Here is a 19268-nt window from a genome sequence, read left to right as displayed (position 1 = left end):
TGTTATACGTCTCAAATCTAGATGAAACGGTCACAATGCGATGTAACGTGATATGCATAATGAGCCCCTTCATTAATGTGCTTTGAAAGAAGAATTAGCAGACGTTTTGGAACAGACTGTTCGACACTGATTCACTCGACCTAACCAATAAGCACACTCTCTCTTCATTCTGGGGCTGCTAGATTCAATATATCATCTCCTGTACTCCAGGCAAGCCGTCTGACGTCACAACCGGCATGTGTGCGACTCTGGGAGTGTGTGTGTGTGTTTTATAGAGAGAGAGAGAGAGAGAGAGAGAGAGGATTGTGTGTAGTTAGCAGTCTCATGCATGTTTCATGTGTGTTTATGCAGCAGAGAGCGCGAGAGAGAGAGCGAGAGAGAGCGAGAGAGAGAACTGTACCAGGAGGGAATATGTGCCCTTGGCAGGCTTGCTTATGTGTGTCAGGAAAATTGGTCTTTTTGCATACACAAGTGTGTGTTTGTGTGTGTTTCTGGAGGCACAGATTGCACAGCTGCCTGCATGCTTATAATTGTCTTTTTGTATGTATTTGCATGTATAAACAGCACGACATGGAGACAGACACTCATGCATGTTTCTGTGCGGCCGCCGTCCACTTTTGTATCAAGCGCGTATGTTTTTTGTTACCGTACAACAGTTTGTGCATGATGTCAGAAGTTGTGCGCGTGTGACTGGGAAAGTGCAGCATGTGCCTCTGAAGAGGAAGTCTTCCTCTTTATGGTAATCTAGGAATCTCAATGAGACTCTCTTCAGTTTGTCAGCTTCAGTAAGATCATATTGTCGCATTAGTGGAGCGCTATTTGCTCATAGATGTTTTTATTTCAAAATATTATTTGTTCTCAGCCCAGAGGTTATGTTTTATTTTAAACTTAAGTGGGAAAACTACTAACCTCGAGACCAGTGGGCAAAACGCCTGGTGGTTTGCCAGCAGCTTCTCTCAGTGAGTGTGTGAGTGTGTGTGAGTGATTGTGTGAGTGTGTGAGTGAGGAGGTTAACCCAAACAGGCAGGGGAGCACAGTGCCTGTTACACCTGGGCAGCACTTTACCTTCAGGTGCAGCGCTGGATGACAGAGATGGAGAGATGAGATGGAGAAGGAGTGATTATCTTTCCTCCCCTACCGCTCCCTTTTTGATGCCCTCTTATTTTTCTTGCCCTTTTTCCCCGTCTTTGCCGAGAGCGACAAAGTTGGAGAGACGGAGACACGGACTGGCACTCGAGCGTATTTTCCGCCTCATGACCGTGGCAGTGCATCAGGACTCGTAAACGAATGGTGCCACCAGAACTCTGATCTTTTCCATGGAAATGATGAAACCATCTGGGACCGGTTCCTTTTAAAATCCCAAGCGGACATTTATTCACTTGTTTTTGTATTATAAAACTCAATAAAAATCCACGACAGTTTAAAATTAGAAACAAATGGTTGCACTAAAGCACATACGTGTGAATACGCTGTAAATACGTCTGTGTGCTGACCGAGTAGAACATGATAATCACCACTCAGCACTATTACACCTGGATTGGACCGACGTATCTGGCATGTCTAATTCCATTCAGCTGGCGTTGAGTTTGCCCTCATGGGTTCAGATTAGTTTGAATCCAATAGAAATGGATGATGCCAAGCGTTTCCTCCGTGAGATTCCCATTTACTCTTCAGGTACAACATAAAAATGTTAACAGCTTGAGTTTCTGTGCTAGCTGGCTGCAAAAAATGCTTGGCCTGGCACCCCCTATACACTAGCACAGACCTGAGAGAAAGAGAAGAGGAGTAGAACGGCTCAAAAAGATGTGTAAAACAAGGAGAGGAAGAGGGAGGAAATTAGGAAAGTGGATAAAAAGGAAAGATCAAACGGGATGCCGAGGACAAGTGCCAGGAGGAGAGAGGAAAGGAGGAGAGATGAATGGACGACGCCGGAGAATGGAGCTGAAAGCAGCCGATGAAATGTAGAGAAATGGAAGGACTGATGGGTGTTGATGTGACAGGAGAGAAACGGGTGGTGAAAAGGAGGGTGGATGACAGACAGGAGAGATAGAGTGACTGAAAGAGGAGGCAGGGATGAAGAGGGAGAAGAGGGGATGTCTAGGACATGTAGGATGTTAAGGATGAATGAAAGGAATAATAAGATTAGTGAAACATTAATTGATTGTCTTGTTAATACTAGTTGTTTGGTAATGACATTTAATCTTTTTTTTTTTTTTTTACTTTTCTTGTTTAAAATGTGGATGCAAAGAGTCTCCTGGTCGTAAGTTACAGATGAGGCGTGAGGAAAGATTTATGGAAGTGAGTCAGAGACGTAAAGCTCAACCCACGGTCACATCTGCATAAGTCAGCAGACTTGCTCATTAGTCAGGTAGGTTGGTGCCAGACAGTTTGGCTGATATTTTATTCCTTTAAAAAAAAAAAATACTCTAAATAATTAAAGTGTGTTCTGAGGGTTTCATTCAAACCTGTATTGGTTGTGCTTCTCGTCCCTTCTGATTTTGTTTATTCATACCACGTTCCCAGTTCTCAGGAGAAACTTCTGTTTTCACCTAAAGTGAGGATGTGTTTGTACCGGAGAGGAAGATAAATACATGTTTGGAACCCATCCTTTCTTTAGATGTTGGGTACAATGACTTTAATCAAATAATGGGAGGAAGCGCCTGTCTGTGTCCATGTTGGATAGTGGAGGCACTGAAGATGGAGTGTGAGTGTGTTTGACTGAGAGTTTATGATTCAGGAAAAGGCAGCATGCAGTCTCAGTAAAGTTTTGAAAAGTCGTTTTTAAAAATCTTTGATACAACGTTCTTCAAAATACAGTGACAGCCATATCTCTCTTACTCTCTCTCTCTCTCTTCCTGCCGACCTCGTCCTTCTTGTGTTGTCTGCCGTCTGCACATCTTTCCATTCTATGCTCACCAACCCATGACTCATTATTCCTCTGGTTGTGTGTGTGCGTATGTGTGTTTGTGTGTGTGTGTGTGTGCACTTGCAGGTCCCAAATAATGTTTTATTAATCAGGTCCATCTCTGCAATCGAGTGTGTGTGTGTGTGTTTGTGTGTGTTTGTGTTTTGGGCGGCTTTTGTGTGCGTTTTTCACACACGAACGCTCATCAGAAACAGATGGTCCTCAAACCTGTGTGTTTATTTAGTCGGGATGGAGAGATAGGTGTGGAGGAGAAAGAGGGATGGAGAGAGAGAGGGAATAAGGTAAATACAGGGAATGATAGCGGGGGGGAGAAAGAGGCAGATGGACAGAGGGAGGAGGAGCGACGAAGAGATTAGAACGAGCAGGAAGGAGATCCATGGGGAGAATTTACTCGAGAAGAGAGAGGAGGAGGAAGAAGATGAAGGAGAGAATAAAGGAGGAGCTTTCTACACTCAGGAGTCCCATGAAACTTTAACTTTAATGAAGAGAGAGAGGGAGCAATGCCACTCGTTCACCTATTTTATTCTTTTACAAAGTGGGCATTTTACAGTGGAAAGAAATAGAGAGATATTTGAAACTGAAGGGAACAGAGGGGTTAGTTCTCCCTCTCTTCCTACAACGCTGTGATTGTGTGAGTTTTCTCTCCACTTTCTCCCTCCCTCAGTGAGTGTGTGTGTTTGTGTGTGTGTGTGTGTGTGTGTGTGGACTGCTGTGGCCGCCATGTCTTTCCTTTTAAGGCGAGGGTTTGGAAAGAGTTAGTAAGGAATGAACAGAATTACAGTGCAGTCACTCCCCCTTTTTCTTCTCCATATTTCTACTCTGCCCTTCTAAAATCTATCTATCTAGCTATATATATATATATATATATATATGTATATACTGTATATATATATAATATATCTATATATCTATATACAGTATATACATATATATACTGTATATATGTATATATGTATATCTATATATATATATGTATATACTGTATATACATATATATATATATTATATATATGTATATCTATATATGTATATACTGTATATATATATATATTATATATATATATACTGTATATATGTATATCTATATATATATATGTATATACTGTATATAGATATATATATATATATATATATATTCTGTATATACAGGACTGTCTCAGAAAATTAGAATATTGTGATAAAGTTCTTTATTTTCTGTAATGCAATTAAAAAAACAAAAATGTCATGCATTCTGGATTCATTACAAATCAACTGAAATATTGCAAGCCTTTTATTATTTTAATATTGCTGATTATGGCTTACAGCTTAAGAAAACTCTAAAATCCTATCTCATAAAATTTTAATATTTCCTCAGACCAAGTAAAAAAAAAGATTTATAACAGCTGAGTGTTTGTCAAGGCTCAGGAAACCCTTGCAGGTCTTTCGAGTTAATTAGACAATTCAAGTGATTTGTTTAATACCCTACTAGTATACTTTTTCATGATATTCTAATATTTAGAGATAGGATATTTGAGTTTTCTTAAGCTGTAAGCCATAATCAGCAATATTAAAAGAATAAAAGGCTTGCAATATTTCAGTTGATTTGTAATGAATCCAGAATGCATGACATTTTTGTTTTTTTAATTGCATTACAGAAAATAAAGAACTTCATCACAATATTCTAATTTTCTGAGACAGTCCTGTATGTATATACAGTATGTATATATGTATATATATATATATATATAGATATTAGTCTATCTGCTGGTTTAAGGAGCTCAACATCTGTAATTTGTTCATGTTATGTAACGTGAGAGATGCAGTGTGTCTTTAAACTACTGTACTGTACTAGATCCTGATGTTGCATCTCAAAGTGACTGATTAGGGTCAGAACTCCCCTTTCTCTCTGGGCTATTCCCTTATTCATTGTCTCCCTCGTGTAATCTCTTCCATCCATACTTATGCTCGTCTTCCTTTGCACACGCAACCTGATGCTGTTGTCTTCCTCCAGCTGGCTCTCCCCGTCTTTTGGAGATTTTTTTAAATTTTGGGGCGTTTCTTCTGCTTATTCCTCTTCTTTTTGTAATTTCACCAAGAAGTGTGTTTTATATGTGTTTTATGTCACAGTGTGTGTTTGTGTGTGTGTGTGTGTGTGTGTCGGGACGGGGATGTGACTCACCCGTTGAGCGAGGAATAATCAAGGGCTGAGAGGGAGGAGTAATAACAGAGAGATGGTTAATATTGAATGACAGATAAGTGTCGGCCTGGGGGGAGGACGAGGACGAGCGGATGCAACAACACATATTCACAAACGGATTCCAGGATTTCGTGGAATGCTCCTCAGACAAAATAAGACATCATTCACTTGCTGATATGCAATGTTTTTTTCTCCCTTTGTTTTCCTCATTTCACACTGCGTGTTTTGTTTCCTGCTTCCATGGTGACATATTCGATCCCGTATGTTGAATTGTTGTTGTTATTTTTAAACCCTCTGTCGCTGAAGCAGTTGCATTGTGGGAAACCCGTTTGAACCTCCGCGCTCCTGACAACTGGAGCCCGATCTAATCGGTCTCAAGCCAAACAGATGTTGAGTCACCACTGTCATGGTTGGAGTACAGGCTGTTATGGGCTGCATCGGGAGACGTTAGGACTTTCTCCTTCTTCTGTTGTCTCGCCCCTCAGAAGGGCCTCACAGGGGGGACGCAGAGGGGCATGTGGACCGCTGGGTGTGGATGCGATCCGTCATACGGTTGATTGCTTTGTTACCGTCGCATTGAAAATGCAGAAGGTTATGTTTTGATCGCCGTGTATTTATTTATTTATTTGTATGCGTGTTCCTCGCATAACTCAAAAAGTATTAAACCGAATCGCATGAAATTTGGTGGGATGATTGGTTATTATCCAGGGACCATTTGATTCGATTTTGGGATCAATCGGGTCAAAGGTCAAGGTCATGAAAAGGTCAAAATCTTCTTGAATCGCATGCAATTTGGTGGATGATTGGTTATTATCCGGGGACCATTTGATTAGATTTTGGGATCAATCGGGTCAAAGGTCAAGGTCATGAAAAGGTCAAAATCTTCTTTTTACCATAGCACGGTCAATTTGTATCCAATTACTAAAAACTAATGCCAAAATGTTCATAATTCAATGTCCAATCTTGTGATATGCGAAGGTATGCGCTCTACCGAGTGCCCGTTCTAGTTTTGTTTTGTTTCTGATAGCAGCTAAACTGAAGAAAAACAAACAAGCACACGGGACCACCGGCCCTCAGACCCTCAGAGTCACACAGTACAGACGGAGTTTTGATGAAGGCAGCTTGTTGTTGGAACTCGTCACATTTTCTATTTGCATACATTTATTGATTGTTACGCCCAGAGAGGCCACTCAACAGATTGGAGACCGTCGCAGTGCAAGTCAACTCTGGTTTTTGAATGACGTTTCTGTCTTAAGTGCATGTCAACACCGGCACGGTGGTTTCCACAGCCAGTGTTTACGTTTCATCATGACGTCTGAGGGGTGGACCGACACGTCTTGTGCTCGTTTCGGTAAAAAGAAACCCGGACAGTTGAACGTGTCATCTCAGTGCGTCTCACTCACACGTTTGCTGACGAGCAACATGTGCACAGACGATCTGCAACAGGGCTTCATAATGTGCTGACCCAGAAAATACGAGGACTAAAAATCACCCGTTTTGTTTTGTTGAACGTCACCGGGATCAAGATCATTTCCCATCTTGCACCGGTTCACATCAGCTTGAAGAGAGTATCCGTCCCTCCCTTCGGCAGCCGAAGGACAGATTTGTCAGGATTTGCCTTGTCTTCCCGTGTGTGTGTCCCGTTTGTCCACAGTTCACATTTGTTTATCTCTCTTCCTATATGTTGTCATTTGATTGTGAAAATAAACATGAAATGGGAAATGCTCATTACTTTATTCTTGTATGTCACATTTCTTAACGTTGTTTTCTGTGTGACATGTGACTGAGTGTTCACACATCTGTCTGAGTTTCGAGTGGCGGCCGACCCTCTCAGTCCTCTGTGTGATCATGAAGTCTGTGACGGGGTCCAAGGGGAACACGCAAAAGACGACTCAGCAGAAACTGAGAAGAAAAACACAACTTGTATTCTGACCCTCTCTCTCTCTTTCTCCTCCTCCTCCTCTCATCCCTTCTTCTATTTCTGCTGGACACAACTAACGTGTTGTTTTTGCCACCTTCTCCTTATCTCCTTATCTCCCTCTCTGTTTTTGTTTCCTACTTCCTTTTCCCTCCCTCTTGTCCTCCCTTTCTCTCCTATGCGCTGGCATTTCTCAGCTCTACATTCCTGCTGAGTGTGTGTGTGTGTGTGTTGGGGAGCAGCAATGTAACTGGCACAAGCCTTTGAAGTTGGTTGTGTTTGCACTGTATTTGCTTGACTTTAGCAACACACGGATTTGTGGTTTGTTTTGAGTGTGTGTGTGTGTGTGTGTGTATGCACATTAATTTCTGCAACTCTGACATACTTTTGGATGCTTGATGTGAGTTTTGCTGACTGATTGCCGCATATAATAACTAGAATGGGCACTCGGTAGAGCGCATACCTTCGCATATCACAAGATTGGGCATTGAATTATGAACATGTTGGCATTAGTTGCATGCCAATTGGACAAAAATGTATCGTGCTATGGTAAAAAAAAGATGTTGACCTTTCCATGACCTTGACCTTTGACCCGATTGATCCCAAAATCTAATCAAATGGTCCCCGGATAATAACCAATCATCCCGCCAAATATCATGCGATTCGGTTTAATACTTTTGGAGTTCTGCGAATAACACGCATACAAATAAATAAATACATAAATAAATAAATACACGGCGATCAAAACATAACCTTCCGCATTTTCAATGCGAAGGTAATAATAGATGCACATGTGCATGCATTTATTGCCCTAATGGGATAGGAAATATACTGTGAGCCTATGTGTGTGTGTGTGTGTGTTTCTCTCTCATATTTCTGGCACACACGCAGCTGTGTTTTTCAATGTTTGTTTGAGTTCATAACTATGGCAGCAACCAATGATCCATTTGATTAAAACCACTGATCATTGTTGTCTAGTACTAAGAGCAGTACTTAGTGGGCTCGGTAAAGGCATGTATGAGGGTTCAAAGTGCTTCACAGGCATTTTAACTTTAAAAATGAATGAATCTTCTGTTGATCTGCACACATCATCTCATACATCCACTTTGTATTCATGCACTATTCGAAACATTGAGATATTTTGTACAAATTGTTGCTTATTTGTGAGGGAGGACTTTTAGTTGCCAGGGAGACGGTGGGATTAAACCAGAAAGAGGGAAACGATTCTCTGTCTGTCTGTCTGTCTCTAAATGTCAGCCGTCAACACATGTGTGTGAAGAGATATTTTCAGCAGAAAAACCCACGAGGAAACAAACACAGTAATCCATGTTTTATTGCTATATTCTGTCTCCATGGAAATATAAATTGGCTGTTGTGCGACATCAAGTCGAGCTACCGAATGACCTTGCATCCTGTCCTTTCCCTTTCGGTTAGTGAGAGAATAAAGTGTGTATAAAAGCTTGTGATCACTTTTCTTCTCTCCTCCTTCCTCGTCTTTTATATCTAAGAACTGTTGTTCCTGGCCTCCCGACCCATCCGTCTCTTTCTCTTCTCCTTTAATATCGTTTTCCTCGTCAACGATGAGTAACGATAGCTGCAGGGGAGCGATAGCATCGCTGCCTCTTTTTTTAACCTCTCAACTTTCTATTTTAATCTCCTGTTCACTTCTAATCGCATCCACAGCTCCATGCGACCTGTATTCTATTTTGTATTATCTCCGGAAACGCATATTTACAATAGCCTGAGGACATCACACACACACACACACACACACACACACCATAATGGTCGTGGTACTAACCTGGCAACCCACTTTTATCACTCACTCACTCCAGACGAGATACTCGTACCGTGTCAGTCAGGCAGTCGCTCAAAACAAAAACAATGCAAATGTCAGCCGTGATCTATTTCACGTATTGATCTCGGTACAAATCGATCAAACATTAATGAACACATTGATCCATGGATCACTGCAATCAGGTGATATGATAACGTGCTTTTATAGGCTTCACAGGTTCACATCAGTAAGCATTTCTTTACCGATTACAACACCTCAACTCGGGCTTCCGGTTCATCTTCACACCGATTTGTTATTGTTGACCTCCAAGGCTTTAAATGATCTACTTTTTAGGCTGTGAGATCAGCTGATGTGTTAGATCAGCTGATCTGAGCGTTGCCTGACTAGTGACGACGGGCCCCCAAATATTTGAGATTAGGTTTGTTAAACCCATCCCTGTTTTTAAATCTCCTCCTAAAACTTGCTTCTCACAAAATAACTTTGACCTCTTTGATTAATTTATCCATATTGTATTTTATCCTTATTGTTTTGTCAGTTTAAATACATCAAGTATATTATGATTATGATTTATTTTTGTAACTTATCCAATGCTAAAGCTCACACTCCTAGATGTTATATTTGTATAACTTACTGCTGACACTTTTTGTAAGTTAGGTCAGGGTTTAATTTAGACTCGATCTCCATGAAGACCGGGAGGCCGTGGCTGGTTGTGGCCTCGTCTATCGTGCAATAGTTTTTTGCATTTTGGAAACAATCTCAGTTCCTGGTACGAAGACATCGTACTGAATAGCACCCATGTCAGACCTCTGCAGATGTTTTATGTTCCTGTTGTGCAATGGGACAATGAAACCTTCCTTCACACTCCATCGCTCTCCTCAGCAGCCTCACCACGGCGTCCACACTCTGGAGTCTAAGTTCTTGTTTCTCTCCCTGCAGCATTTCCAGTTCTCCATCCAGGCGCTGCAAGATGAGCTCAGAATCCAGCGCGACCTCAACCAGCTCTACCAGTCCGATTTCACCGAGTCCCTTCACCTCGGCAACCAGTCCATCTCCCATCAGGAAATGACGGAGGAGAACTTCCTGCGTCTCCACAGCGAGTATGAGCGTCAGGTGAAGGAGCTCTTCCTCCTGAGGAAGACTGTGGAAGAAATGGAGCTGAGGATAGATACACAGAAGCACACGCTAACTGCCAGGTAAAGCGCGACAATTATCTCGGTGTGTCATTTTTTGCCGCCAACGTGTGAAGTGTGGCTCTAAATCTGTTCTATTTTCGAACAGGGATGAATCCATAAAGAAGTTACTGGAAATGTTGCAGAGCAAAAACATGTCGTCACGGGCAACCGAGGAGGACCACGAACGAACGAGGCGACTGGCCGACGCCGAGATGACCATCCACCAACTGGAGGGCCTGATGGAGCAGAGAGACAAGGAGATGCTACAACTCAGAGAGGTGTGTGTGAGTGTGTATGTGTGTGTCATTCAAGCATTCCCATGTGTGTGTCTGTGAGTGTGTGTCTTTGTGTACAGCCAGATGTGAGTGTGTGCAAATCTAACCATGACACGTCCAGGTAAAGCCCTTGGCTTCTTCCTGTCTTGACTCAAAGTTAAGTTATAATACAATACAGAAATATCAAAACACACACACACACACATATACATACATACAAACACACACACACAAATACTCAGGAATGCACACACACACAGGAATGCACACACTGCATCATGTTTCTTCTACTGTGTCTCGTCTCTTATCTGTTTTTACTCTGTTCATCAGCGCCTATGTTGTTTTAGACAACAGCCCCCTCTAGTGGAGAAATGTTCTTAAAGAACAACAATTATCAAAGATGAACGTTCACTTTTCAGTTTTTTTATCTTTTATACACATTTTCTGGACACAGCAATTTATTTTCCAAACAGTAAGTCGTTTTAAAATTCAATAAAGTGCTATTTTATTTTATTGTGCTGTATATATTGTAAACATGCTTCCTGCTGCAACACATTTCCCCCTAGGGATGAATAAAGTATATCTAATCCAACCTAATATAAAGTAAGTGGAATAAAGCAATGTTAAAAAGGCATTTTGTTTATGTACAAAAAAGTGTAATGGACAGAAAATAACTGATCTCAGACCAGCCTTTTATGACCGGCTCCAAATGCACCATGAGTCACAACTGTGAGGGTCAAATGCACACACACACACACACACACACACACACACGCAGCAAGTGATGCATAACTAAATGTATCATAGGCAGCAAGCGGCTGAAAATGAGCGTTAGGACGCAAGATGATGTTCTTTCTAAAATGGGTTTAAAACATAATTAGGAGAGACAGTCTTTTTAAATTATTACAACTCGTGAACACATGTTCTGGTCGGTGCTCCTCATTGCATCAGTGGGCTGGACAGAGTTTCCTTCTTCTGACAATATTTGCCAACAGACATTGTTAATGGCAACGCAGGAAAACCAGAATAGGATTATGCAATATCTGTAGGAGAGTTTTAGTATCGGTTAAAGAGAAAATTACTCAAGTAAATAATGAAGTGTCTATTGTGTTGTATTGTTTATTTCACTAGTTAACAGAAGAGTTCTTGCAACTTCCTGCAGCTATTTTTTAAATGTTTAAAAATGGGGGGTTCCAGTTGATGTGCAGCAGGAACAAGTGCGACTTCTCTACGGGAGCAAAGAAAAACTATAAATGCTAAAAAATTAAATTAGTATTAAGTCGTGGTTTAGTTTCACAATGTTACACACAATTACATAAAACATTATTTTCTTCTGTTCTTTTGTTTGGCTGCATCAGCTCTTATTTTAGCAAAAAACACTCCCCAGGAATATCTGTGTGTGTGCCCGTGTGTGTGAGTGTGTGTGTATGAGAATGTGTGTGTGTGCTCATCACATTCATGCAGCGCCTGAAGCCACAGCGCCCTACTATCCCTTTCACATACGTGTGTGTTTGTGCTTCCTGGCTCATGCATTAACTCCTAAGTGTGTTTCCTCCAAAGAGAAGCAGTGATGCGGCTTCCCTTTCTGCTTTCATACCTCCCCCCCACCCTCCTACTCTTTCACCCTGTCATTACTTTCTCTTTTTGTGCCTTTATTTCTACCCCTACACTCCCTCTCTTTCTCTCCCCTTTTGCTCTCAAGTCATTTTACTACCGAGTCTTCACATCGCTCAGACGGATAGAATTATGACCTCGGAGAATCTTTTGAGAGTTCAGGGAATCATGGGAATAGAAATGTAGTGGACATCTCCCAACTTATTGGACAGGTTACCGTATGCTCCTTTAGGAGAGTGGAACTTTCTCCCTGTAGTTTCACTTTGAAGCATTTGAATACCAACAACTGGATTTTTCATAATTTTAAAGGAATTGTTTGGTTTCTTGACAAGAATTTGAAGCTTTGAGCTAATTTATTGAATTAGTCTCACGTGAGTCCGTCAGATTTATTCACTCGTTCTCATTTGAGGCTGAAGCGGAGCGAGCTTATTCGTGAGTCGCCTTCCTCCCAGTTGGAAGATGTGGGACGGACGGATCGACCCGAGGAGGCTGAAAGAGGGAGACACCTCATCCCCGCCTCCCCCTCCTTCCCCATCTCTCGCTCTTTCCCAGTATCTCCCTCCATTCCCATTCCACCATTCCACGTGTCTCCCTTTCAAATAAGTAAAAAAAAAAAAAGTAAAAAGTCTTAAAAAGTCTTAATGAAGGTCTTAAAGTCTTAAAAAAGTCTTTTTCATGTCGATTATTTTGGTTCATAGTTCAGGTCAGTGTTTGCGTCTGTACGCCATGGTGTCATCGTTTTGCTCGGTCCATCCCTTCTTAAAGGGGCCCGTATATGCAATCCTATCAATCCAGCAAACGTCGGGCATCGGCCCTATCATGAAGCATCAAAAGAAAAGCACGAAGCATTGGGAAAGCATGGCAGGATGCAAGTCGTTCAACAACGTGAAAAGCTTGCAGTGTGTTGTCTGCAGATTGAGCATGCTTCTGAAGCACGCAAGTGTGTAGCGAGAGAGAGCAAGAGGTGGCAGCGAGCCGCGAGCCAGCAGCCAGAGCTAGCAGGCAGCTGCAGGCCCAGAGCGCGCCGCCGCCGCCGCCCTGGGTAACGCCGCCAACGCGCCAGCTCCTCGGAGGACGTCAGTCAGCGAACCAACCGCGCGCGGGAGGAGATCATCGCGTGTAACGCCTGCTCACGCATTCTGTTCATCCTTCCCGCTCTTCATTGTGACCACCCGAGCTGGACAGACCCCCCGACCACACGAGCAGGGAGCTGGGCTTCATGCGCGTGGAACCTGGCCGGTGATGGGATGGATCCTCGGGAGCTCATGGACCAATTGACATTACTTCAACATATGTATTCAAATATAATAAGTATATTATAATTATATATATTGTGGTCAACAGCATACAGAAAATTGTCAAATTGAAATTGAATAATTATTCATTCATTTTTATTAAAAATATTAAAAATTAAAATTTATAATGTCATGCATTCTTTATCTTTGATTAAATTTCAAATTCTGATTTAAAGCCTTTTATGGCACATTATTAAAGCTAAAACAAAAAAAATTAAACTTCTAAATAAAATCTCTCAAAAATTCAATATAATAAAAAAATTGAGTAATTAATTAGAATTATGAGCCTTGAAAACTCTGTTATAAATCTTTTTTTGTTTGGTCTGAGGAAATTATAAAATTTTTTTTTTTTTTTTTTGAGAGTTTGATAAAATTTATGAAATTAATTTTAATATTAAAAGAATAAAAGATATCAATATAAATTTTGATTAGTAATGAATCCATTTAAAATGAGATTTTGTTTTTTTAATTTTTTAACAGAAATAATAATAAATATGTTTATACATTAAAATTTTCTATAACAAGACCATATAGTAATATGTGTTACAGTATTGTAGTCATGTGTATGTGTAATGTGTATAGTTAGCTTTAGCTATAATATGGACTAATAAAAATTTTAAAATTAAAATAGTACTAAATAAGTAGTAAAAGGTTTACCTGTCAATAGTAATGTTTACCTGTAAATATGTCTCAATCAAGTCTTAGGCTAATTTAATTTCATTCATAAAATAGTTTCATTCATATTTTTAAAATCATTTTCATTATCTGTGTGGTATTCTGATGAAGTGGTGTCATCATGTGCGATTTGTTGTTGGTGTTTTTCTCTTTCTTTTTCTTTCTTTTTTTGTCAATTGGAAGTTTTATCAATTTTTTGTTTTTACAGTTTTCCTAAAGTTTGAACAAAAGTATTTTTATAAAGCTCAGGAAAAGCTCAGGTAGTAGACAAACACCCATCCACAATATTCCATGACATTTAAATTATATTTTATGATATAACTTGCATTTCATCATTTTAAAATGTTAAATAAATGTATAATTAAATATAAAAAATAATTTAAATTGACATTTGTTTATACTTTTGCATTTTTGCATACTGTCAATTTTTTACAGACATCAGTGTTTTTTACTTTTATTTTTAGATTTATTTATTTAGATATTTCCATATTTAGGTCTTAAATTTTTTTTAAATTCTTGGGTCTTAAAAGTCTTAAAAAGTCTTAAATTTGACTGGTTTCTTCTCTTTCCTCCTTTCTCCACCCCTTCCCTCCTTTCTCCACCAACTGTGTTTCTCTCCCTCCTTCCCCGCACCGTCTCTCCGCTCCCACCGCCACTCCATCCATCCCGTCGTCCTCCCCTCCTCCTGTCCTCCCCACTTCTCCTCCCGTCGCCTCTCCTCCTCATCCATCCTTCCATCCCTCATCCATCCCTCTCCACCTTCCCTCCTGCTCCTTCCACGGCCCACCCCAGCCCTCCCTCCACCCCTCTTTGTCTGCTTGCCTGTCGACCGCTGACCACCGGGGGGGTGTCTGTGTCCCTCAGGAGCTGCACAGGAGATACGAAGCCGCTCCAGAGTCAACAAAGACCAAGGCCTTGCAGACGGTCATCGAAATGAAGGTAAACAATGTGTGCTGTTGACATCAGCTGATGAATAGTTATCTCCCACATATTGAATTTGGGTACCAGCCTCACAGATCCAGTATCACTCAGACTATGTAAATTTGTTTTAATAATCAGTTTAACACACTGTTGTTTTTCCAAACATCCTCTGGTGGAGGCGTATAGCTTCAACCCTCAAACTGTGTCCAGTATAAGAGATCAGACAACTGAGATTGCTTATGTTTACAGTGCTTCTCCAAACCAGCTAAATATTGCAAATACTATATATTAAGGCAGTGAAATATGTTAGTAACTCAGTATTTGCCTTACCTGCCTTGAGGAATATCTACGCATGTTCTTTTCCTCAGTCCCTGATTCAAAGCTTTTATAATGACGTCCTTTGATTCACTTTCCAGCTCGACTCACCTGTCAGACATCCCAGAATGAATACACGTCTTTACCTGATGATATTTATGATTTATGGCCCGGGCACAGTAAATCTCACCGGCTTCTTTATCTTTAACGTGATCATCTTGATGTCCTGCCAGGATGCCAAGATCAGCTCGATGGAGCGCGGCCTGAGGGAGCTGGAGGAGGAGGTGAACATGCTGAAGTCCAACGGGGCTCTGAGCAGCGAGGAGAGGGAGGAGGAGATCAAACAGATGGAGGTCTACAGATCCCACTCCAAGTTCATGAAGAATAAGGTGACAGATTCACACACACACACACACACACACGCACACCAACACATTTTTGTCCCCTTTCATGTTGGGAAAGATTGCAGGATTTTGGCTTGCTGGGAAATAACTTGAGTTCTTTGCACTTGACGGATACAACTTTAGCAACAGGAACAGGAAGTGTTACCGAGGGAACCACGCTCATTGAAACAAACCATGCTTCTGTCACGTGGAGAGACGAGACAGTTTGGGAATGCAGTCCATGTTTTTCTCTGTTTCCTTCTCGCGCTTGTTAAGATGAAATGTGTTGGGTGTTTTTTCCGTGGAAGGACGTAATTCGCAGCTCGTTTTGATGACATCACCCTTTCCTTTCTTTGATTTCATCATTGTTATAGCATGTGTTGTTAGATATTTATAGTAATACACAGAATGGCAGCACATTTTGTTCATTTTATATGTACATCATCGGCATGTTTGCAGTCTAAAAATGTTAATCTTCAATGGACATACCACAATATTGAAACAATATATGATGTTTATTCTGATTAAAACTACGGCATTAACATCCTAGATTTTCGGTTTGGGTTTATGTTATTGCATGTCGTTGTCAATTAAGTTATGTGTCAGAACAAAATGGTACGGAAATTTATTTGATCTTTTCTTCGATATCCTTACTTTACGGTTCAATTATTGTTTATGTGAGAACACTTGGAGCATGACTCTCGGGCTCCGGACGCAGAAGACAATCAAGAAATTCATGGCCGACGATGAAAAACACAATTTATTCCTAAAGACCATTTTTACAGGTGCACATCAATGACCGGGTCGTAACACCGTCACAGCTTTTCACACGGCGGTTAACGTCCCCGACATTAAAGCTGCTCCACTCAGCGAATCACAGGGCCAACAGCTGGCGATACTCATGCGTTGTTTGTGGCAGGTGTGGTCTGTGTATTGGCTGATTCGTTGTGGTCATGGTGACGCCCTCCTCTCCTGCCAGGTTGAGCAGCTGAAGGAGGAGCTAACTCACAGCCAATCAGAGAAGGAGGAGCTAAGGCAACGGGCCAATGAGCACCAGCGGGAAGCGTCCGCAGTAAGAGACACGCCCCTGTGTCTGTTTGCTCTTCTGTCTCTTCTCCTCAACCTGCCTCACCTCTCTGTCTCCTGTCAGGTCGACTGGTTAACGGCTGCCGCTCTCAGTAGAATCCCAGTAGCGTGGCTGTGTGTTCAGACAGCAATAAGCAACTATAACTCAAAACAACAATCATTTTTACACGTGCTGTTTTCGTCATATGAGAAGGTCAGGAGGTCTTTACTTCCCGTTCTGTGCTGTGCCCAACGGCTGTTGACAGTCATAGTTGTTTGGAGCAGTCTGAACGACACGATAGAGGCTGATAATCCAGCAATATGCAAAACTAACCTGCTTCTCCTTCTTCTCGCATGACGTTTCTCTCAAATAGTGACTTGAGTTAGTTTGCTGTGATGTTAATATGACTCATTTTCCTGTGGCTTCGGTCCATTCTGTTTTTCCTGTCATTCACTCTCAGTCGCCTCATTGATATTGAAGGAACGTTAGATATTACAAATGTTTTCATGTTTTTTTCATTGTGGGATAACTGAAAGAATCAACCCTGACTTGTACAGTACAGATACGTAGTTGGGCAGCGCAGCAAATATTTTATGGGTTTATTATACCGCACTGACTTTATTCTGTGTCTACCCATTGTTTAGATTCCAGGTGAGGAATTAGGAAATAGGCTAGAAAGTCCTTAATGTGTAGATTATACTTTTGCTGAGCATAAACTGACACTGTAGCCACTGACCATACACTTTATTCACATTGTATTCGATTTAAAGGGGATGAGGAGAGCTTTTATCTATCAATGTGTACCCTCGAGCAAGGCACTGAACCCAGAGTTGGCCCAGTGGCACCACACAATGACTAACACTAATATGCATTGGTTGTCAACATGTACAACTACTCTAATGGACATGCACATGAATTAAAACCTGTGGTGGGTTTCAATTCATTTTAAATATAAGTAAGCATGTAATCCTCTTCCAGTTCACCCTCTTACCGGGTGTCATGTCCTGTGTGTGTGCTACTCAGATTGAACAAGCAAAGCAGGATCTGGGTCGTAAGGACAGCGAGCTTTTGGGTTTCAGGACCAAACTGGAAACTCTGAACAACCAGTTTTCTGACAGTAAGCAACACGTGGACGTCCTGAAGGAGTCGCTCACCGCCAAGGAGCAGAGAGCCGCCATCCTGCAGACCGAGGTACAGCTCCTGTTTTACGACTACTTGTTGCTGTATGTAAAGGTGCTACTACTTGTTATCAGGGAAATGGATCTTCGGTTTATTGATGTTCATTTTCCATTTACTTTTAACTACGTGTGCACAGGTGGATGCGCTGCGCCTCCGTCTGGAGGAAAAGGAGTCTCTCCTGGCTAAAAAGAGTCAGCAGATATCAGGGCTGAACGAGGAGAAGAGCACTCAGCACGGAGAGATCGTCGACCTCAAAGACATGCTGGACGTCAAGGAGCGCAAAGTTATCGTGCTGCAGAAGAAGGTAAGAGAACACAGAGGACTCGGCTTCCAAATCAAAGTATTTAGTGGCACATGATGGAAGTTGAAGCCTTTATGGTTCTGTTCAAAAGTAGTGATTAAAAGGTGTGAGCACTACTGGGATGTCATAACAATTTTATTTTGGGGGTTTAATTTCAGTGTCCATAGGTGGCACTAATGTGTTTGTAATGGTAGCGCTGCTCACGCTAGTACCAGAACTTCTTTATTTTGAACAAACTCGTGACACGGACGCTTAAGTCGTGAACTTCATTTATTTATTTTCAGTAGATTTAATGTCTCTCGGAAAGATTTTTGAGAATTTATTTTGAAGACTGTGACAACTTTAAAGAGACAGGCTATATAATATAAGACTAAATATAAATAGTTATCAACATAAAGAGGCGATTTTTATTTCAATGAAATGTTGTGGGTTGCTATTTAGTTGCCTAAAATGATCATCTACAATATGGAGACACATGCGATTCTCTTTCATTGAAACCTGCACGTGCAAGACTGTGCTGTTGTCATGTAACATGTCCACCACTAGATGGCGCTGTAGGACAGCGTGTAGGTAAGAAGCTTATTCACACACAGGGACACACAGACCGGCAGCTACACTGGCAGAAACAGCTACTCATGCTTTTTGGGATATTCTTGGCTAGTTGTTAATGTGTGTGTGTGTGTGTGTGTCTTTGTGTATCTTTGTGTGTGTGTATGTGTGTGTGTCTCTATGGTAATGCTGTCAGTTAGATGGATGTGCAGGACTGACCCTCTGTCTTAGCTGTCCAACATACACACACACACACACACACACACACACACACACACACACACTACTTTGGGATGGATGGGTGAATGAAGTGTTCAGACAATTGTTCAGACGCTAACATCCAACACATTAAGTGTAAAAATGACAGAAAGTCCAGTATACAGTTGAATTATTCCATTACAAGTCATTCACCCCCCCCCCCCCCTCCTCCTCCCATCCGTGAACAGATAATTGATGGAGACAATCAAGCAGACACAGAGCCGGACGGGGAGGGGGATGAGAGGGGCAGAGTGTGTATATGAATTCAGATGCATACTAATGAGTTCCTCCTGTTTAATAAATGATGACCTCTGCCGTCTTCAAATAGAATGCAGTCCAGTGTCTGAGCTGATGCGGACTCCTCCGTTATCTCATCTGCACTCGTGATTTCATAATCTCTTCTCTTTTTGCTTGTGGAAAAACTAAAAATACCTTTCTTTCTTCTTT

At 41.3% G+C, this 19268-nt stretch overlaps 1 protein-coding gene across 5 annotated transcripts in view; it reads left to right on the top strand.

Moving 5' to 3' along the window:
* The window catches only part of LOC130200590 (ELKS/Rab6-interacting/CAST family member 1-like), a 111576-nt gene that overhangs the window by 14839 nt on the left and 77469 nt on the right, over positions 1-19268 (top strand). For 3 of the 5 annotated variants that reach the window (XR_008833040.1, XM_056424995.1, XM_056424994.1), the window contains exons 5-11: positions 9755-10011; positions 10097-10268; positions 14714-14788; positions 15319-15474; positions 16448-16540; positions 17558-17725; positions 17850-18017. Coding sequence is in view for 3 of the 5 variants with exons in the window: in XM_056424995.1 (XP_056280970.1) it covers positions 9755-10011; positions 10097-10268; positions 14714-14788; positions 15319-15474; positions 16448-16540; positions 17558-17725; positions 17850-18017 (1089 nt within the window). In the remaining 2 variants the exon portion in view is untranslated. The remainder of the gene's footprint in view (positions 1-9754; positions 10012-10096; positions 10269-14713; positions 14789-15318; positions 15475-16447; positions 16541-17557; positions 17726-17849; positions 18018-19268) is intronic. The other 2 variants (XR_008833041.1, XM_056424996.1) reach the window with 1 other exon arrangement.

Source organism: Pseudoliparis swirei, chromosome 10 (genome assembly GCF_029220125.1).
Source record: "Pseudoliparis swirei isolate HS2019 ecotype Mariana Trench chromosome 10, NWPU_hadal_v1, whole genome shotgun sequence".
NCBI classification, from domain to species: domain Eukaryota; kingdom Metazoa; phylum Chordata; class Actinopteri; order Perciformes; family Liparidae; genus Pseudoliparis; species Pseudoliparis swirei.
This window is presented reverse-complemented; position numbering and strand designations above follow the sequence as displayed.